This window comes from Podarcis raffonei, chromosome 10, assembly GCF_027172205.1.
Source record: "Podarcis raffonei isolate rPodRaf1 chromosome 10, rPodRaf1.pri, whole genome shotgun sequence".
Classification (NCBI taxonomy): domain Eukaryota; kingdom Metazoa; phylum Chordata; class Lepidosauria; order Squamata; family Lacertidae; genus Podarcis; species Podarcis raffonei.
The window spans coordinates 28782244-28805253 of record NC_070611.1 but is presented as its reverse complement, the minus strand read 5'-3'; the positions used below and the strand labels follow the sequence as shown (position 1 = coordinate 28805253).

The window sequence follows — 23010 nt, the reverse complement described above, 5'->3', positions numbered from 1 at the left end:
CTTCTGGTGGTCAACTCTGTCAACAACCCATTCTGGGACTCTCTGCCTGCTGTTGCCTTTAGATTTCCATCCATACGTACACAGTGGGAGCTTCCTCCATAACAGAACCCTCACCAACAGTGGTGCTCCTCTCTGCAAATGAAGACTGGAAGAAAGGCACCAACACACCACCCAAACCCCTTCCAGCCAAGAACATGGGCGAGGATAAGATCAGGAGCAGACTTTGGTAATATTTTCACAATCATTCCTTTTGGAGTAGCTGCCTTTTAATGGATCTTTTCAATAGGCTCCCTGAAACTTCACATTATTACAGTCGCAGACCATTCATAGGCATAATGGATCGCAAGACATGGTGAACACACACTGTTTGAATGGCAATGACCATCAACTTTGGGGGGTGGCCCCCTCAAATATTTTAGGGGGGCGAAGGGACCTCAGCCCCTAGGAGGTGACTCCTATAACACCTTCTCTGCTCCCCCAAGAGAAGCAAAGCTCAGAGAAGGTCGCTGGTGACCCGTCGTCCCCTTCTCTTTCTTCTGCTGGCGAGGGCAAAGGAAGAAGAATTGTTGTGTTCTTGACGGTCTGGCTAGCTGGCTGCTTCTCATGCATCAGATGTCAAGGAAACAAATAACTATCTGACTTTTAGAAGACACCTGAAAGCAGCCCTGTTCAGGGAAGTTTTTAATGTTTGATGTTTTATCGTGTTTTTAATATTCTGTTGGGAGCCGCCCAGGGTGGCTGGGCAGGCCTGGCCAGATGGGCTGGGTATAAGTAATTGATCATCATCATCATCATCATCATCATCATCATCATCATCATGCAATATTTCCCCACCCGCTGCTCAGTTTCCTCCCGGGTCTTTTCCAACCCAAACCTCCTTTGGGAGACCTCTCCACGTGCGGAAGGCACCACACCCTCTACCACCGACGGTGCGGAGCCGCCCCATCCATCTCCAGCGGGGGCGGACCATTCTGCGCCTGGAGTTCGCCCCTGGCATTGCGCTGCCGCTAAGGATTCGGCCCTTGGCAAGCCAACCCGGGAGCGAGAATCGAAACGCTCCCGCCGCTGCGAGCTCTCCGGCAGCTTCATCAGCGCGCTTTGTCGCCGGGGCCGTCCGAACTGGTTCGAGCCCGGCTGACTCGGCCAATCGCGAGGCTCCCGACTCCGGGGAGCCAATCCGCTTCGGAGAGGTGGGCGGAGGCGACGAAGCGGGTGCGCAGGGGATGCCTTGTGCGCGCTTAGAGCGCTCGCTTGCTTGCCTGGCGCCGCCGCCGCTCGCCCTCCCGCCAGCATGCTCCCTTCCGCCGATCTCGAAAACTTCCAGCGCACTCCGGGCAAAGGAGCATGCACGGCGGGCGGAGGCGCAGCGCGAAAGCCCAGGCCCCTGGTCCCACGCCGGATCTCCGCAGCTCTTTGCCATGAAGCACTGGCTCCCGCACCTTCAGGATCAGAGGTAAGCTTGGCCGAGGTGAGGGTGTTCCTTTGGAGGGTCCTTCGTGCTGCGCTTTCCTCGTCCAGACGTAACACTGTGCAGGGTGCTTTGACCCGGGAGGGCAGGGAGTTTTCGGAGTCTCGTTCACCCTTTAAATACACACGTGCCCTAAGGATTATGCACGCGATCCTTCACTCGATTACTCGGAAGCAATCCGCCCTTTGTTCCAGAGGGATTGACGTCGAAGAGTTGGGCATCGAGGTGTAAATCTTACGCGGGGAGATCCGTCGCGCTAGGGTAGGCTTCCTAACGTGCGAAATTATGAATGGAATCGGATTCCGAGGGGAGTGGAATGAAATGACTGGGGAGAGACAGAGAAGCGACGCGTCGGCAAACTCTGGAGATATATTTGGTGGGGTGTCGATTATTTTGAGATTTATTCAGCGTCCCCCAGACGTGACAACGTCCCAGAAAATAATGGCCATGTGTTAGAACGTCGAGGCGCCACAACAGCTTTGCTGTTGAAACTTTGATGTTCAATTGTGGCGACAAGGAAAGCCTCTGGCACCAGATTTCTAAAAATGAAGTTAGGGTGGGGGATAGAAAGAGTAGGATGCGGGGTTGAAAAGGAAAGGACAGAATGCTGAGGAGAGGAAGCGGAGGTGCATCCCAGTTCAAGGGGAGATGATACGGCGGCAAACGGCAGATCCCTACTTGCCCCAAGAGAATGATGGGGGGAGCTGGGCTACATTTCCGTGGGCCTTTCAGAGCAGCACATTTTCAGGCGCCAAGACAGAAAGCAGAAAAGGGAAACGAATTGCAGGTGGAGGCAAATCTCAGTAGGGAGCTGCAAACCTGGCTAGGTAGCGGTAATTGGGAAGAGATGCATTCCCTACAGCAATATGTTGGGAGAAGGTGGGATGTCGAAATTGCATGGAGGTGGGTTAATAATCAGACTCGGTAAAGGAGGTGGTGAGTCAGATGCTGGCTGGGACAGGTGGGATTAAGTTTAGGTAACAGTGAGCAGTATGAAGGTTGTAACGGAATGATACTGTAGGCCCCAGGCAAAATGGAAGAAGGGAAAATGTGCAAGAAAGTAATGATTACAAGTGCCCAAAATGAACCTTTGTTATATATAAAGTCCCTTTTTATTTATGTAAACAGGAGTCCATTATAAGCAGAAAAACTGGGGGATATATATGTTGGTATAAAACTGGTGGGGTTGTAATTATGAGTGTTTACATCTGTCCCTCTCCCTTATCATTCACATAAAAGTAATTAGGAGAGATGCCAATAACATAGATGCAAACTTCTGCAAAGTCTCTTGTGTACAATCAAAGGGTATCTGAATTTTGTTTCCTTTGATTTGAGCATACCCACAGAAAGCAAGGGAGTGGCTAATGTAAGTCCATTGAATTCAGTAGGTCTTCTGAGGTCTGCTGAGTATGCCTTGGATACAACCTTTCATTTCTTTTTATTTGTGAGATGATACAAAGTAATTGCTTCCAAGTAAAATATGGCTGCAAGCTTTTTTGGAATTTGCTTGGTAGATTTATCAGTTAACTCCACAGTCCCAAGTAGACACCTTTCCTTAGAAGTAGGTCCCAATGATTGCCCATGGACCATCCTTTCAAGTAAGCATGATCAAACTGCAGCTTATAGTTTAAAAATTAAAATTATAGTTTAAAGATTAAAATTCGTCCCTCAGCTGATTGGCAAGGGCTGATATGGAAGAGCAAATGACTGGGCAGGTTGTACAGATGGACCCTCTCCTTCCTTGTGCCAAGGTTAAAGGAGAATAATCAGATAACTTTCTTCCCATTTTTATCCAAAGCTATCAGACATTTTGTGCCTTGGAATGAAACCATTGTGGCTTTTCTTCTAGCAATAAGAACAAGAAGCAATTGAGTCAGTTGAAATCAATGTCACTATCTTTGCTTAGACCTAGATCAACTGGAATCCTGGAGGGAACATTTTGTACCCTGGTTCAAGTATAATGGGAAATAGCTTATGAAAGACAATATTCCATTTTCTTTTCTTTTATCCAGTTGTTTGAGTAACTTATATGCAGGGGAGCAAGTAGAAGGAACTTTCCTCATAAAGGCTCTGTATTTAAATGCAGTTGATTAATTGATTAAGATCCATGTGATTAATCAACTTGTAATTGCTTGACAAACACTGCATTAAATAGATATTAAGATTCCTATGCGGGAATCAAAACATAGTTCAGATTCTTGTGGTTTAGCATAATTTTTCTGTGTGACTGGATATCAGCCGCTTGGGTTTATTTTTTCATCAGGCTGGGATGATCAAATCAGTCACTATATCAAATCCAGTGGATTGACACAATTTGAAAACTAGGGAGCTTATTCCCCCACCCCAACGTAACATGCTGAACCATGCTTGCTATCCTATATTATTATCATAACTGAATATACAAAGCTCCATTAGAGCCTTAATATTTGTCCTGATCAGCACGGAGACATATGCATATAAAATCTCTTCAGGAACAGCAAACCATTCTTTTTGCTAAATACTTTCAAATCAAGCAAAATACTAAGTTCAAAATAATGCACAATAAACAAATACATTCTCACAGAGTCAATGTTTGCGTGTAATTTCAAATAATGTATTCTTAGCAAAGCATGATTAAGAGATTCTGTAGGCATAGGATGGGAGAATAGAGAACAAGAAACCTCGTAATCCAACCAGTTAAGCAGTTTAAGGGAGAGAGCTTTCAGCAAGTGCTTAATACTCCTGTGGAAATCAATGAATTAATATCAAACTTTGGCTTGGTAATTCTCAAGCTTGATAATGTATCCCAAAGATTTGCTTATCGTTGCTGCTGGCATCTGGTTAAATTCTAAATTGGTTACATTGTTTTTTTGGAAGATGTCCCAAAGAGGAAATAGCATTTCTGGTGAGGCCTGTATAGGGTGCGTAATTATTCTTCTCTTTCCTTTTTAAAAAAACAATGTTAGACATAATTAAAAGAGCAGGATGGTTTCCTTTTGTTAAAAGCATTTGATCCCTAGTTTCTTTAACTTTTCTCTTACTTCCCATGGATTTGTCAAATCATGTCTATTGGTAGGGAAGTCTCCAACCCATCAATACCTTCTAGTAGTTTAATTCATTTGCCTTTCTGATTTTTATCACAAAATACTTGTGCTGTCTAAAATGCCCTTTTTATTCATATCTGCCTTTATTTTTGTGTTTATTTAATAAACATATTGGTCACTTTTCAGCAAAAACAGCTCTCTCAAAGTGACTTACCAAGAAGAAAATATGTAATTATTACTCATATCCATTAACATTACTACAAAGTTGGACTCAGTTCAAAACCAGGAGCCTGATTTGGAATGCCTGGCTGCTAAAGAATCAGATGGAAATCTTTCTATTTTATTTTTCTACAAGGACTTGCAAAGGCACAGAGAATATTTTCGTATGCATCACTGTTTTTGCCTTAGTATTATCTTAAAATTATATGAAACTTTTCTGGCTGACTGCCTAAGGCAGCTATGGGTAGTCAACACGGTGCCTTCTAGATGTTTGACTCTAGATCAGCGGTTCTCAACCTGTGGGTCCCCAAATGTTGTTGGACTACAACTCCCATCATCCCTGAGCTCTGGCCTTGCTAGCTAGGAGTGATGGGAGTTGTTGTTCCACAACATCTGGGGACCCACAGGTTGAGAAAGGCTGCTCTAGATGGTCCCATCAGCTCTAGCCAGCATAGCCAATGGACAGGGAGCATGGGAGTTGTAGTGCATCTGAAGGGTGTGGCACCAGCTATCCTTTCCTTAAGCTGTTGGAAGTCTCTCTTTTGAACTTCATTTATCTTGGTGGTGGAGAAGCTGTAGTGCTGATCAGTCATCCCTGATCAGTGGCCATGGTGGCTGATGAGAGTTCAATGACATCTGGAGGGCCATAGCTTCCCCATCCACGATCTAAGCATATGCTTCTCTTTTAAAGTTCAGCTGCAGAAATAGCTTAGCAACAATTTCAAGTGAAAGTTAAATAGAATAGCTTTATCATAGCTGTCTTGTCCTACATTTCTGATGTATTCTTTTTTTGGGGGGGGGGGGAGAAGCCCTGGGTATTTGAAGCAGAACATAAGTGACAGAAAGAATTCCAGTACAATTCCTGCTATTGAACGGCTGCTTTTCTAAACGACTATGTTGTCTTCAGCCACCAGTGGCTCTCCATATGTAGACACCAGGGGGACTACCAGTGATGGCAGACTCCGGCAGCTGGCTCGAAGCATGCAGGGTGTTTCTTGAGGACACAACCAACCAAACAACAGCCAGCAACTGTTACAGCAATTTCTCATGAATCGTTGTCATCCGTATTTCTCTTGTCTCAAGATGTGTGGCCTCAGAGATGTTTTGTACATCCCATGTTGAGTAGATCCCAAATGAGGCCTGCAAGTCAACTGTACCTCTGTGTGGGTTGCCTCCCCCGCCCCCTAGTTATACCCAGGGCTTTTTTCCAGCCAAAACTCACCAGAACTCATTTTTGGCACCTCTCAGGTGGGCACCATTGCCATTAGAAGACTTTGGAGCTTTGCGCAATGAAGAAAGCGAGTCGATTCCACAGTACCCATGTCTCCAACCCCCTCACTCTTGGGGCTCTTACTAGAGCTTACCGGGGAGCAGGGGAGTCGCTAAGGGTACCCGCCAGAACACCAGGTCCTCAGAATGCTCAGTTTGAGGTTTTTAGTGGGGTTCCGCGACGCTCTCGTGGTCACCCCAATCTTCAAAGCACGAGGGCTCTTTCAACCGAAAGAGCTCCTGTCCGCCATTAATCGGGCGACCAACCAGAAGTCCATGGCTGTTATTTTCCAAGGTACATGACATAGAGCAATGTAACTGGTACAGCAGTACCACACAGAAGTGGTGATGGAGGGACACTACTCTGGCCACGTTCATACCATACAACCTTTTCAATACATGAATCTAGACTCAGGGGTTCTAGACTCGGGCATTGAAGGAATAGGGTGGCCATAAAACCATTTGGGAACTTGTCTACTTGTCCTCTCCCTCTTTAAGATGAATAATTACAATGGTGTAGGCTGGTGTTCCTCAGCCTGGCACCCTCCATATATTTTGGACTATCTATGTGCCTGTTTGTTATGATCAGTAGGTAAGGTTCTCTTTGTGTTCCCTGCTCTGAATGATGTGAGCAGTGTAGCGACCCATGAAAGAGTCATTTTGGTGGGGTTCCATTCTGGTGGTCTCCCCACTGAAGTGCATCTTGCCTCCACAACATATTTGCTGTGACAGGTGAGGATGTCTCTCTCCTGCCAGCCTTCTAGAGGTGAGGTCTTCTAAAGATCTTCACCCTCCATTTTAAGTATGATGCTGCTATTATAATAGTTATGAATGAGTTGTATCCAACTTATTTTGACTCAGAGTAGATCCATTTGAATTAATGGACCCAAGTGAGTAATGTCAATTGATTTCAATGAGTCTACTCTGAGTATGTCTAACACCAGAGACAACCCTAAGCATTTTATTTGAAGTTGGCTTTAATAATTGTATTCTATATTATGTTTTGTTGTTTGTGACTGTTGTGGGGAATGGGTGATATATAAAAAAAAGACCTTAATAAATAAATTCCGCATTGACCAAGCTGGCTGGAGCAGATGGGTGCTGGAGTCCCACAACATCTGCAGAGCACCAGACTGGAGAAGGCTGGGGTGCAGTACATGGGCTGACTTTTAACATTATGGGATTTCAATGCCGTCACAATTTGGAGGTTTGTCAGCATTGTGGATTTAGTTGCAGCTGCTGTGACTCAAGAAAGTAGGATTGCAGAATAAATCCCCCAAAAGAAATCTTCTAATCAACCCAGCAATATTGAGATTATTGACTGAAGGAGGAAAAGTAGGCCTGGGGAAATGGAACCCATGTAAGAACTCTGGGCTTTCTCCAGAATATGAGTTTTTCTCTGAAAAATGTCATTACAGTACTAACAGGCTTTAAATAGTGCCAAAAACTGGAAAGCCCCTTCCTAAAGTATTGTTTCCATCTGTGAAGAGGATTTTGGAATAGGAATGGCCACACAGCTTGAAAAGGATGAATGGAGGATAATCTCTATTTTTCTGTGTGTCCAATAGAGACAGAAACCTTATACAGAGCGCAGAAGCTGCAGCATTCAGCTCCTTGTGTTTTGAAACACAAAACCTGCATTTCACAGTCTCTGTATGTAGATAAACCATACAGGGGGTTTTCTCCTGAGATTCTCTCCTCAACAGTCATTAGCAGAGTTGTTTATGATTGGCTGTGAAGGATCGGTCTGTGTTTTTGGTTTTGTTCTTATAACTCAGAGGATAATGCAACATAGGAACTAGAGTAAAACTATAGCAGTACTCTTGGTTAAAGAGTGGAGGTGTTTTTTGTGCTTTTAAAAAGAATACCTTATATAATAAACCAGTGAAGTAGTCTGTGCCCTAGATAGGTGTTTTTCACATTTGAAATCCAGAACTTGTTTTTCAGAGCTTGATTTGTAAGAATCAACCCAAAGCTTGATTCCTAAGAATCCAGGGGCTGCTTGAAAGTTTAGCAAGACAAACTGGTCCCAGGTTGACCCAGTAGCAAATCAGCAACCAATGCAAATCTCCGAGCACAGGTGTTGTACGTTGACAATACCTCATTCCTGTCAGCAATTGTTCTGCAACATTCTTCACTAACTGTAGCTTCTGGATCAAGCATGAGGGAAGACCCACATGGAGCGCATTGCAGCAATGCAGTCTTAGAAGTAACCAAGTTAAACCATGAACTACTGTGGCAAGGCTTTCCCAATCCATGAATGCCTGCAGCTGTCAAACCAGATGCAATTGCTGACAGGCAATTCCTGGATGCAGAAGAACCCTCAAACCTTCTCCTTTGGGGGAATCCAGGGTAGGCAACGGACCAGTTTCTCATTCACGGGAACGACTCACCCACAGTTTCATTCTTCATTATTTTTCTGCTCCTTTCCTTCCAAATATCTTGGGGTGTTTATCTTGTTGGTCTTCAAGGTGGTGGCACAAAATGTTATTGCTTTACTCAATACAGCTATGACTCAGGCAGTCTTTGGAAATATCACTGTAAATGAGAGCGGACAAGCTGTGTGTTTCACCTATTGCAAACATGAATGCTTGGTGTACTGAAAACTAGTCACTGTTGGCATGTAAACTATGCTAAATCATTTCCCTATGTTAGCATCACATCTCTCTGCCTCTTGCCCCCCTCAATACCTGACTATGAATGCTGTCTGTAACTGCTTGAACCAGTGAATTAAGCAGTGTATCAGTGCTTTGTAGATTACGGATATTTAAGGCAATGTGGAAGATAGCTTTGGTTTCTCTTCTTTTATGCAAACTTGCCCAATTGTTATAACAGAAGATATTAGAACAGTAGAAACAGTGAGTTTTAGCTTCCTGTGTATATTATTATTATTATTATTATTATTATTAATAATAATTAATTAATGGGGATGAATGGCATACTTTATCTGGGATACTTTGGGCTCAGTAATAGATGTTTAAAATATGTGCAGGCCATTTTTATTTGTTTGATGGCATAAATTGTATTAAATTTGGTGCAATCAACCTCAACCTTAGTGGTTTAGAATCAGAAGTGATCCTGGCATTTCATACCTCTTGGATTCGCTGTTTATAAAATGTTTGTTGGCTTGCTGGAGCTAGCCATGTGGTTGAAAGGGATGACAAGATAGCATTATGAGTTGCTGACCTTTTGTCCTTTTTCGTGTAATCACCAGTAATGATCCCTACATCTGAATATTAAGCTAGGGTTTTCTGGTGCCTGAACATCCCTGTTGAATGAAACCAGCAGCATGCCCTTGTGGAGTTAACATACTGCAGTCAAGGAATTTGTAAAAGAGATCTGCCTGGCCTTTCATGACATTTTAGTTGAACAGACTCGAATCTGCTCCTCTATCTGGCTTTGACATAAATTCATAGTAGTATCCTTAATCACTTCCCTACAAAGCCCTGTTCCAGGATTCAGTCGTTCACTAATGCAGCGTTCGAGAAATAGCATGCTGATTCTTCTGACAAGGATTAGTCCATTCTAAACATCCTGGTGAGTTTTTTTGCCCCCTTCCCAATAATACTGTCATTGTGACTGCAGAGGTAAATTTCTGGAGAATAATTCAGTCCAAAAATATATTTTAGTCAACCTATTGCAATAATTACATTTCGTATCTTCCTCTGTGACATTTCATCTTTTCCTCATTCCCAAATTAGGCTTAAAATTTTCACTGTACTTTTAATGTGTATTTTTGCTTTCACCTAAGGAAAACTGCTGGAAACCATAGGTTTCCATGTATGGGACTAGGCGGTGGCTGTTTAGCCTAGTACTGTCTACAGTGACAGGTATGGCTTCTTGTAAGATCTCACTCAGAGAAGCATTATTTTTCCGGCCATGGTATATGAGATAATTTCCATACACATTTTGGTAGTACTATTTTTTTCGCCAAGAACTATAGTGCAAGATTAGAAGAAGTGAGATCTGAAGGATCCACATATTACTTTATGAAGTGTCAGTCAGCTTAGTTTCACTTTAAAATGCTTATCAAATGACTTCCTCAAATATCCCAGGCAATATCTTATATTTCCATTTATTGGCCAATGGGTAAACACCATGTGCAATTACCCCCCAAAACACCATCCTACCTACAGCTCAAAAATTCTTTGTTTCTCTCTGTTGAACAGTTTTAATCCTAAATGTCAGGAATGCAAAAGGGTTGCACCTTGAACTTGACCCTAAACTTTAACAAATATAATATGTTTACAATTGCAAAGAAATCAAAATAGTTTTCTAGAAATGCTAAGTTGCTGTTTGTAATGCAAAAACAATGCATGAATAAAATTAAGTCACATCCACACCATGTGTTTAAAGCACCCCCAAAGACTCTCGGAAACTGTAATTCTCCCCCACAGAGCTACAATTCCAAACACCCTTAAACTACAGCTCCCAGGATTTTTGGGGGGTGGGACCATGTGCTTTAAATGTATGTTACCAATGTGAGCCCATTCTTATTTTTCCCTGGGTCAAGTAGAATGAAAGAAAAAAGCAGTAACAAGGACAATGAAAACAAAGTAACTTAAATCTAGGTCATGAAGTTTAAATAGCCATATAATTGATAAACCAATGATAACATATCATCTGTTAATAAATAAACATTAAACAGTCCTTTGATAATTCCCAAGGTCCATCAACAAAAATACCAGAAAATACTTCAGATTAACAGCAAAAACAAGGCATTTCCAAAACTAAATCCTGACATCAGCAACAAGTGATAGCCCACCCTGCAGCCTTTGTAGCTGGAGTCAGTCAAGGTTTCGCCTTTTCAGGCCAGATCACAATAGGCCAGGTGAACAGGTCTTGTGGGACTTGCAATCCGATGACACTTTGAGGGGCAGCCTTTGTAGGCCAGCCAAGCAGGGAGCAGGACTCACAGTAAAGCACCTTCAAAAGCGGCTTTTGACATCCAGAACAGCATAAGCAGCCTTTTGTAGCTGGAGTCAGGCCAGGTGAAAATAAGACAGATGAGCAGGTCTTCCAGGGCCCTCAATGAATTATTTCTGGCACTTTCAGCAGCAGCTTTTGCAGGTGGAGTCAGTCTAGCCCCCATCCTCTCAGACTAGGTAGAACTGGGCCAGATAAGCAAGGAGCAGGCCCTGTGGGCTCACAGGAAGATTCGTTTTAAAATGTACTGTCCACTTTTCCTTTGGGCTGCATCATTTCAGATTCCAGATGAGGGCTCACATAATTGAATGTTGCTCTCTGTAAACAGAAAAGCTTGTATGACAGCGAGCATGCTAGATTACAGTCCTGTTCACCAGCATCTAATTTTCTAGGCAGGGGTTTTTGATCTTGTTTTTCTTGCCTGGAGAAGCATTTGGTCATCTGGTACAGCCCACATGTAGGTATCTCAGTTTTCTTTGTTTACAAAGTGGGAGCTGTGTCAAGATGTTGCGATATGTAGTGTTCTTTTCAGGAATTCAACCACTCTTTTCCACCACCACCACCTCTTTTCTGATTTTTTAAAATAAATATTATTGTCCCCCTACAGTTAATCAGAATTTCATGACTCCTGGGCACACTCAGTACTCATTGGATTGTTTTGAAGGTCCTCCCTCTAGGATTTCTCTTCTAAAGTTTTTTTTTGTACTGCTACAAAACTTGGCATTCACACAACCCTGCTGATCTCTCTGTCACGTGTGTGCGCGCAGCAATGTTTTGAATGTGTATGCAATGGTGCTCACCATCTGAACATCAGAAATAGAGCACAGTGTTTAGAGAGCTAATATCCAACTTTTTAAGTGTATAGAATCCTTAAAGTAGCTGACAAATAAAAACAGAAATAGGTAAATAGTCATAAACAGTATTTATCTTAAGGGTCAATAGGCAAAAGCTTGTGAAGCAGTAACTTCATTATTCTAGCCAATAATTGAGGCTGTTCTGCTTTTAATGGGTTTTTAACGTTTGGTTAGAATCCCCTTCCTTTTTCATCAGTGATACAGTGGTACCTTGATCTACGAACTTAATCCGTTCTGGAAGTCCGTTCTTAAACCAAAGTGTTCTTAAACTAAGGCATGCTTTCCCATAGTAGCGGGGGACTCAATTTACAAATGGAACACACTCAACAGGAAATGGAACATGTTCTGCTTCCAAGGCAAAGTTCACAAACCAAAACACCGACTTCCAGGTTTGCAGTGTTCTTAATCCAAGTTGTTCATAAACTAAGCTGTTCTTAAACCAAGGTACCACTGTACTAAGAATGGTGTTTGAATTTCCTCTTTTATATTCTAAATTGGTGGGGAACCCATAACGGATGAATATTTACATTAGATTTTGTAATCTTCCGTTTTCCATTTCGTGTTAATGACATTCAGAAGCAATTCAGAGGTTTTTTTTGTTTGTTTGTTTCTTCAAAGGTTCTGGCAACATATATGAGAAAACTGTTGGTTAACAAACTTACGGGGTGATGTTGGACTTGATGGCTGCCTCTTGGCTGACCCTATTTTTTAGTGCTAATGTGACATTAAAATTAGATTGGAGATATATTGCCATCCTGAAGCAATTTGATGGGACATTAGAGTAATTTCTGAATAAGTAATCAGTACCATGCTATAATCTGGTTACACGGTAGGTCTGTTCTTTTCAAAAGTGGAGAGTATTTTCTCCTTGGTTTAAAATTTAGAAGCAAAGAATCATTCTTGCCAAGTACATGATATAGCAAATATAAAAAAGTCACAAACCCATGTTGCCCCCTGGATTCACTGCTACTGGCAGAATACTTTTGAGAAGGGTCTTAGAGAACAGGAGTTTTCAAGATCAGTGACAGTGGTCATCCCAAAGTTTTGAAGCAACTGATCAAATATTTTTAAATGTCAACAAATCTTCATAACCCTGAGCATTAAATGTAGCACTCATAGGACACTATTGTCTTTTGATATATGGTTCTAGAAACTGGAGGGAAGGGTTATAAAGGGGTGAACATCTGCTTAAATTCTCCTCATCTCTGATGGAAAGAGGGACATTTGCAAGAATTCTTTCCCCATCCTGTTCCCATTATACCTTTCACACAAATACCCCACCAGCATTTTCTGCATTGGGACATCAGAGCAAACTGGGAGGAGGCAACCGTAGGCCACTGCAAGAGGCACAGACTGCAAATTAAGAGACACAAGTCTCTGGAATTGTAGCGTAAGGAAAATTCCTGCAAGCAAGCAGCATATAATGCCTCCCAGTCTGACTGAGAGGCTTCTGTTGCCATACAAGATCAAAGGAAGCAAATGGGCTGCTTGGCTGGGTGCTTCACACTGGAGCCTGGGAGCAAATCACAGTGTATGGGAACTTATAACCTGCAGTCCTAGGTGAGTCACCACATAGACCAGTAGAAAACAGACCTGACACCTTCAGTTTCTAGATCTGATAAGAGGATAGCCTATTTCCTCCATCCAATTAAATGGGTGGGCAGGGTGAGCTTGCCCCTAATTTTCTGCTGTAAGTCTTCATGTTCTTTGTGACTCTCAGTATCTCAGTTGGGGCTGCTGACTTTGTTTTTAATAATGTACCACCGTGTTAGTTAGCATGTCTTGGTGGCATGCACATCCTTGTTATTACGAGGTAACTCATTGGCTGGTGTTGGTTGCTTGTTTACTGCCACTGTTGGGAAAAGAAAAGAAAGGATCAGCAGATCATTTGGAAAGTGTGATGTGGCATGCAGGTTGCTTATTAAACACTTAAAAATGTGAATACTTGGGCAAAGCTAACACAGAGCAAAGTAGCACTCAAAACATAATGTTTGTCACTGCACGTTTCTTAATGCAACCAGTACCATGCCTGTTGATAGGAGTCAATTTGTGCCTAATAAACAATCCAAATGATTAGGGCATGGTTAATTTAACTACCCATCTAAAAATTCTTCCTGCCTAAGATTCATGCAGAATGGTTGTCTAGGAAATTTTCTATTTTGGTTGTAGCCAGAAACATAGAAGCAGCTCAAAGTTAGCCTATCACACTGAATTGTTCCTGCTTGGCTGGTAATCAAAATTTCATGAAAGCTCCATTTGAACCAAAGTCCTGAGTTTCCAAGAGTTCAGTGCCTCTTGAACTGCATAAACTGGAAAAAAATGAAGGTGGATCTCCGCTTGTTCTGGGGATGATGGCTCAGCACAGATCCTTAGTCCTCCTCTCCATTAATGCTCTCCATCCCCTCCTCCCAATCCCCAAATGACTATCAGATTTGATGAGCTGGATGAAAGAAAGGATTGAGTGTTCCAGCCCTTCCTGTCCCCATTCCTCTTAATGTCCACCCTCACTGCCCATCTTTCCACCTTTAAGCTTGAATGTAATTAACACAATCTGTATTCTTTGCATTTCATTGTCCACTGATGCCACTGTTTCCATTCCTCAAACCCCACACCCATGTCTGCGATACTTCATGCCAGAATGAATTTGTTAAGTCTTTGATATGTCGTGAGACTCTTGGTGGTTTTTACTGAGAACTAATGGAGCCTGCATCTGCAATGCCCTAATTTGGATTCAGTTTTTTCCTAAGTTAAGTGCAGAGGCAGCCAGTATGGTGCCCCACATTGGGCTACAACTTCTGTTGGCCATGTTGACTGAGGCTGCTGGGAGATGTAGTTCATCAACATCAAAAGGGCACCTCATTGGCTATTCCTTGTCTAGTCTGTGTTGGAATGTTAGAAGACCCATCTTTTGCCTAGGATCTTAAACAGGTGTTTGAGATGTTTACTGTATGTTCATAATTTGTGTTTCTGTGATGCTGAATTTACCTTAACTTGGTGCAGAATTACAGAAGTGTTATACCAAGTTCTGAACATCCTGCTTCATAGCTGGATTACTGGCAACCTCAAAAGGTATTATGTACTCTTCATTAGTATTTCAGAGTGGCATGTTAATACACTAATATCCTAACGTAGGAGTGTAGGACAAAGCAGGCCTCTGTCATAGAATTTACAGTCAGAATAATCGTTTTGGGTGCCTTTTTTAACAAAAGCCAACAGCGTTACAAGTAGAATATTTAAAGGGGATAAGAAACTCCATAGAGCTGCTCAACTCTTCCACAAAGCAGGATGATCCAGTACCAACCTTTTCCAGATCTGTCTAATCCAGTGTGCCAGAAAGAGACAAGAGGCTCATGACAGATCTCTCCAGGTGAATGTTCCATTTGCATCAGCATTGTGGGGAAGATAACACCCACACACCCATTCCTGGTTATACAGTGGTATCTCTGGTTGCGAACAGGGTCCGTTCCAGAGCTCCATTTGCAACATGAGCAGAATGCAAACTGCGTGTGCGCGGGTCGCGATTCGCCACTTCTGTGCATGCGCGTGACATCATTTTGAATGTCTGCACGAGCGGTGAAACCCGGAAGTAACCCTTTCTGGTACTTCTGGGTCGCCGTTCGATGCAACCTGAAAAGATTTAACCTGAAGCAAACGTAACAAGAGATATGACTGTACAGCATTAAAAGAGCCCAAATATTATTTTACTTGTATTTAATTTAACTAGAACACCAAGTCCAAATATTCTTTGAATTTTACAACGTTAGGCTTTAATCGCTGTCACCCCTCTCTCTGTGGATGTGGGTGTGAATAATCCTTCAATTTCTTGTAATAAAGAAGCCATTGTTTGAGTGACAGGAATGATGATTATTATTATTACTATTATTAAATGTTGTTTGGTTGTAACACCTACAGTATTTATCCTAAAAGTCCCATAATAAGAGAATTGTTTGCTGCAGATGGGTTTGCATCCATATATTTTTTTTAAAAAAAGGAAAAGCTCCCGATGCACATTTGAGTCATCTAGTTCCCTCCAACAATGCAGTGAAAGCAAGCCATAATATTCCTGATTCATTTACAATACAACTAAAAAAATCGTTTTTATTGGGGGTGGGGGAGAGTATCCTAGCAGAAGACCTTTCTATCCTATTTCATAAAATTGATACACTGCTAGATTATAGAAAACCTCAAAGCTGTTTACAAAAAGATAAAACAATAAAATCTAGTGCGTTTTCTGTGAGTCTAACAACTACAATTGCCAACTTTTATTTTCTCTCCCTCCCACTTATTTCATATTAGGGCGCAGAAGAAATCACCCTTATATTTAGACCAAACACATTTTTCTTTATTACCCATGTAGAAAATTCAAAACAGATGGGGAAACATCGATATTTGTTGTTAACACTTAATTATTCTCATTTGAAGAAGATTTAAAATGGGGAAAATACAGAATTTTGGGGTTTGGGGCAAAATGTACAAATGTAAGACTGGCATTTTGATCCTTTCTTAAAACATCCACAAGCTCTATTGGATTTGAATATTTTAATTATAGGTACATTTGTGATTATTTATTTTGCTAACAAAGTCAACATTATTTCAAATTCTGCAATAGCAATTCACAAGAACACTAGCATTTCAATACTTGTGGCTTCTAGTGTCAAGGTTATGAACATTAAAAGAATATCATTTGAACAAATATAGTTGAAATGGAAAGAGAAACTTGGATTTTTACTATAAACGTAGCTTTTTGTGAGTGCCATGCAAACTATGAACAGAATAGTTTCCAAACCAGAGCTTCAGCTGCTGCCATTTTTTAGACTTATCTTCATAAACTCTTTACGGTCATGGGCTGTATGCCCCTAAATATCAGTCTGGGGAAGGAGATGGATATTGCACTCATGTCCTACTTGAGGGAAAGGATTATGTTCTTAATCTTGTTTTGGATTCTGAGGACCTCTTGAGAATCTGCAGTCTTTGGGCTAAACTGATGTGATATTGATTCCGTGAATGCAATAGCGTGCCTGTTTGTTTGTTTTTACAGTGGTTTTCAACAGCACAGAGACTTCACCTAAATATCTTCCTTTCATGTTAGACAAGGGGGAGGTTGTGTGAGGAAGGACCTCTAGAGGTGTGCAAGTCCTGTGTGAACACATTTTTGCCAGTGAATATAGGGGGAATGGCACAGTCAGTCTTTTTATCAAGTGAGTACCACTTGTGGTGATAGGTAAACAAGAACTTTGCTACCCATCTGTAATGTGGAAACAGTAGTGACCCATATCACAGGATAATCTTGAGGATAAGCCCATGAGAATGATAAATACAGCTGAAACATACTAGATACACAATACGGAATGAAACCTAGAGTGGTGAATGGCACTATTTAGCGGGAAGAAACCCCAATTAAAATACTTGTTATTACATATTTTTACATGGCTGTTTATTTGTATACATTTTAGAATTTTATATATGGATGTTTTATGATCACCAAACCTTTATTAGGCATTACAAATATAGGCTAAGTAGTAAAAGTGGACTGAAACTTCAATCAAAAAACTGATAATGCCAAAATTGACCATTGGAACCCTAAGGATCCAGCACAAATGAATCTGCGAGATTTTGGCACTCAAAGTTAGTTTGTTATAGTAAAAGAATGCTATTTGCAAATGTATGCTGTCTGGTTCAGAATTTCCACAAGGTGCAGAGTAACAGTGTTACCTAATCAGGAGGTATCTTTTGCTTATGATGCAAGTTGCTAGGCAATGGAGAAGAAGAAAAAATAACCAGGCTGTTCTGTGTTGGTGCTTCATAATAATAAGTCACTTAGCAGTGCAGGCATATTTAAGGGAGCCCAAGCCTTCTAAGAACACACATTTTTTCTTACACTGTAAACTCACATTATCATTCACTTTTTGCTATCATTGCTTGTTGAAGCAATAGGGAACAATCTTGTAAAGGTAGCTTTTAATTCCGATCTTATCCTTCACCCTTCTCCCCTCAAAGTGACCCTAATACCATGAAACAAAGACTGCCTGTGGTTGCAGAAGAATATAAAGCAGACAATACCAGACAATAGCAGCAAAACATCTGCCAAGTACAGTGGTACCTCGGGTTAAGTACTTAATTCGTTCCGAAGGTCCATTCTTAACCTGAAACTGTTCTTAACCTGAAGCACCACTTTAGCTAATGGGGCCTCCCGCTGCCACTGTGCCGCCGGAGCACGATTTCTGTTCTCATCCTGAAGCAAAGTTCTTAACCTGAGGTAATATTTCTGGGTTAGCGGAGTCTGTAACCTGAAGCGTATGTAACCTGAAGTGTATGTGACCTGAGGTACCACTGTACGTGCAAACTAACTACACAGGGAGGGCAGCAATATGATCGTATATTTCAACCTACAAAAACCACTTCCACAAGAACTGGGCTTTATGTAGCTGTAGAATCGTTTGAACTTGCTTGCCCAGGGCAGGCATTAGGGCAATTCTAACACTGGATCTCCTGGGACGCTGGCATTGCCAGCTAGGATACCAGGATTTCATCCAGGTCACCCATATGGGAAACCAATTCGAATATGCCCACAGGTAGGGATGAAAGGATCTGTCAATTCCATTTCTTTACATTCCTCATTTTTCCCAGTCTTAAATTTGGTTCTCCACATTTACGAATTTTCATTTTAATCTTAATCATGAAAATTATTCAGCATTTTAGTGAAATTTTCTCCTAATGAATATATTTTTGTGTGCACACATTGATGTACACATTTTGCAAGCAGTTTCTCCTAAGGCATGTTCTTGGCTATTTTTAGCCAAATATTCGTTTTTTATGCACACATTCACCTAATACGTGCATTTTTAAAAAATGAGAAACAGCATCGCAAAATTCAGATTAGTGGGAATTTTAAAGTATGACTGTTTCTGTTCTCATATTGGATCAGAAAGTGCAAATCTGATAAATTCAGCTTCCTATGTGAACTGAATTGAATTTCTCTCCATCCCTACCCACAGATTACATTCTTCTCAGGAGCATATGAATAAGCCTTTGTATGTTTGGCATCTTGACTATTCCTGTTCAATCAAGTGCATATCTGTGTCTATTTGGGGCCATCCCCTGAAAAAAAAGGTGTAACAGGATCTCAGGAAAGAGCAATGTGTTGCATCAAATACTGTGGTAGTACACACTATTGTTTGTTTACAAAATATTTATCCTGGTAACCTGTTTTACTTCTTTTCAAGATGTCGTTTTGATTCATCCATGCACCAGTGGCTGGAAGAAAAAACGCACATTGACCCAGTCAGATGTTTGGCACCAGGCTTTTAGCTTTGAGACAATGTGCGCTCAGCTCTGCATTCGAGAAAACCCATAGAGTTTGAAAGAGAAATACAAAATGACATGGTGTGTAATGCTAGGCCTTGCAAAGAGATGAGCAGTCAAACAGGAGAGTAATGTAAATTGGCAGATATCAAGTTTAGAAACTATTTTGATTTATAAAAACCAGCGCCATACCCTAAAATTGGTTCAGGAAAGCTATGGGATAGCTCACTCATGTAAGGAAACGATAGCTACACAGACTCCTGTCTCGCTCCCACCCTGAACAACACTGAAATGTTTTCTGGTGACAACCATGCCATTGTGAGACGTTGGGTGATTGGAAGAGATTAATATCTTTCTCTTTCTCTTAACAGCAACTGGCGCAAAGCTAACTACATGTATAAAGTGTGGCAAGGAGCACTGGGAGACGGGTAAAACACAGTCATGTCTTCGGTTTGGCACACCATTTCAGCTCTTCACGTGAACTACAAGAAACTGATATGCCTCTTGGTTGTCGCCGTAAGCGTATGCCACAGTGCCTCTGCGATGTGTCCTGCCGCTTGCATTTGTGCCAGCGACATTGTGAGCTGCACCGGCAAGAACCTCTCGAGAGTGCCCGCAACGCTCTTCAAGCACACAAAAAGACTGGATCTCAGTCACAACCGAATTGGGATTTTGGATCATGACTGGATGCCAGTGTTGCTTGATAAACTGGCCACCCTCATCGTCAGCCACAACGGCATCATGAGTATCTCCACAGGAAGCTTTTCGGCGACTCCAAATATCAAGTACCTCGACTTGTCGTCCAACAGCTTGAGGTCGCTTGGTAGTCCTGTCTTCCAGGAACTGAGAGTTCTGGAGATTTTGTTGCTGTACAACAATCACATTGCCCATGTCGATTCTGCTGCTTTTGGAGGGATACACAAATTGCAGAAGCTCTATTTGAGTTACAATTCTCTCTCCCAGTTCCCGATTGACTTGTACATTGGGAAACGTAAACTCTCCGAACTTGTGCTATTAGACATTTCTTACAACCAAATCCAGTCGATACCCATTCACTACATGAGCTTAGTGCCGGCCAGACATCTTAGTGGGATCTATCTTCATGGGAACCCCTTTTACTGTGACTGCACACTTTACTCCATGCTAAACTTCTGGTATCTTAGACACTTCAGCTCGGTGGAGGATTTCAAGGCTGAGTACACATGTGTGTTGCGGTCAGGCTCCAATATGAATAAACTGCCCTTATTGCACGACAACTACTTGAATTGCTCGGAAAGCACCATCAATGGCTCTTTCCACGCGTTTGGCTTTATTCAGGAAGCTCAACTTGGGGAGAGGCTGATCGTACCTTGCGACACTAAAATCAGCGATGCAGGCACCCACTTTGTTTGGATCAGCCCGGACAATCAGTTTTTGGAGCCCAGCAAAGATATTGAACACTTCAGAGTATTTCTCAATGGGAGTCTGGAAATCGACGAGGTCCAGTATGAGGATGCTGGACTTTATTCCTGCATTGCAATAAACAGGAAAAGACTGTTGAATGAGACCATCGAGGTGAGGATCAATGTGAGCAATTTCACCGTGGACCGGTCTCACTCCCACGAAACCTTCAACACGGCTTTCACCACCCTCGCCGCTTGTGTAGCCAGCATTATCTTGGTCCTCCTTTACCTCTACCTGACGCCGTGCCCTTGTCGGTGCAGGTCCAAGAGAAGAAAAAGGCAGCCAAGCCAAAGTAACCCACATGCCTCCATATTGACCTCGAATCCTCCCCTGGACCTTCCAGCTGATGAGAAAAAAGCCAGCAGCGGCAAGAGGGTGGTGTTCCTTGAGCCCGTGAAGGAGCCAAAGCCGGGACAAAATGGGAAAGTAAGGATGTTTCCTGGTGAGAACATCATTGCGGAAAGTATCCTAAAAACTCCCCGAACGAAATCGGAATCCGATTCCATGAACTCTGTGTTTTCGGACACACCTTTCATGCCGTCCTCTTAGCTTCCTGCCTGCATTCGCATTGTATGGCTAACTCTTTCAACAGCTGGCTGTCCTCCCTCTAGCCAATCTTAAAAGAATAGGGGAAACTCTTTCAAACCAAAAGAAATGATGAGTTCGTTCTGATAGGTGGTGGTTACATGCCCATCATTCTGTAAACCTGGACCAGTGCTGGGGAGGAACACTTTGCTAGATGGCTTTTGCAGCTCTCTGCTTTGAAGAGGCCACATCATGGCAGATGCCACTGCTGTTTCAATTTCTGTGCTTATAGGCATGTGAGTGCCGTTCAATGAGTGGCGTTTGTGCACTGCTCCCATTCACTTCAGTGAAGCTTGTATTGGAGAGCTTCCCAGCAGATTAGATCCTTGGCTGCGTACCTGTATAGAATTTGTGTAATTGTAATTATCAGGGATCAGAACCACAATCAATATGGCTCCTAGAGCTTAGATTGATAGGGAAAGAGAGAAATAGCAATTTACTAAACTTCTGGTTTCTGCGTTTAGGCACTGAGCACATAACAGAAACAAAGGAAGTGATACAACAGAAATATTTCACAATGGTTTTTTTTTTTGTAAATTATGACCTAAGATTTGTGATTTTGGGGGGAGGGGAGCTGTCATCTCCTTCTGAATACTAGAGATTCAATAGCCAGTAACCGAATGTATGATTATGTGGTTTAAATAAACTTTCACTATGAGAAAACTTTGACAGAAAATACTTGTCCAAAGTTACGATTTATAAACCACTTGAGCCTTTAATGCTTTTCTCTCAAAAGGGACAGTGCTTTGGTCCTATTAAGAAATTGGAGCCAGGGCGATGTTCAACAGGTAAAGTTTCCCCACCAGTGCACAGAGATGGGAGAAGCTGCACCTTTGGAATATCTGGGTTCCTCACCATTCTTAAAGAGACATGAGCTATGTTGCTTCTGGAATGTGGCCACTTCAGCCTACCTACTTATTCTGAAACTTGCATATGTGGTGTGTGGCTTGAGGACAGAATATCTTAAGAGAGGAAAGCAGAGGATTCGTTTGGAAGTAAAGGAACCAGGGTTTGTGCAATTAGATGTTTTGTATATGAGCTACTGCACTTTGAACACTTTTGCTGACTTGTTGAGAGCCATAATGGAAACCACCAATCCCAAATTGAATCCAGCAGGAACAGCCAGGCCTTCTCATTATCAGCGATGAAGTGGCTGGCGTGTCCGGACATTGCCTTCTACAGCTGACGGGGGAACCTGGTTGCATCCAATTTCCCGGATTGCAGCCTTACTTAGAAGAATCAGAGTAATTCGGCAGGTTTTTCAGAACATATTAATGTACTAATTTACAGGCATATAAATGACGATGTAATGAAATTTGCATTTCGTGGTTTGATATAGAAAGCATCAATTAAGTACTTATTTCTAGGCTTATCAGTTTCGAGAATTTTCCATTCCTAGCAGAAGAACTAGAATTTTGTAGGATTAGGCCTTTATAGTTATCTCCATCTGCTTTAGTATGGTTTTTGTTATAAAATAGACTACCCCCCAAAAAAAAAGCCGTGTTGTTTCTAGAAAACAAAAGACCCCAATATTTTAGTGTTGTTTGTACTTTTTGCACTCTGATCAAGTAGGTATACTTTGCTGCAACAGCACATGGAATAGCTTGTTCAGCCAAGGCTTCAGTAGCATTGTGTCCTTGGGAACTGGGAGAAGCCAGCCTTCGTGTTTTGCTTGCCAGTTGCAATCATCTTATGAAGGTTGCTGTCAAATATTTCTCATGTATGTTTCTGTGTGGCGCTTGAAATGCCTTTGGGGTGACCCTTGGATGAGTTTTCCCCAGTCCTCCCCCACTTCTCCATCCTCAACTGAGCCAAGGAGAAGCTTTTATATCAAGTTGTGTTTGATGTCTAATGTCTGGCTGGCAAAGTTTCACTAACCCTGTGATGCTCTATGCATAAAGTACTGTCCTAGCATCCTGCA

General features: G+C 42.0%; 1 protein-coding gene across 1 annotated transcript; it reads left to right on the top strand.

The window, feature by feature from the left end:
• The first annotated feature begins 907 nt into the window (after positions 1–907).
• Positions 908–22573, top strand: AMIGO2 (adhesion molecule with Ig like domain 2). Its single transcript, XM_053407560.1, has 2 exons — positions 908–1453; positions 19433–22573. The coding sequence occupies exon 2, from the start codon at positions 19503–19505 to the stop codon at positions 21051–21053; it is 1551 nt and encodes a 516-aa protein (XP_053263535.1). The 5' UTR covers positions 908–1453; positions 19433–19502; the 3' UTR covers positions 21054–22573.
• The last annotated feature ends 437 nt before the right edge of the window (positions 22574–23010 follow it).

Coding starts and splice junctions, on each gene's coding strand:
- AMIGO2 (XM_053407560.1), top strand. CDS start 19,503: ATGTCTTCGGTTTGGCACACCATTTCAGCTCTTCACGTGAACTACAAG.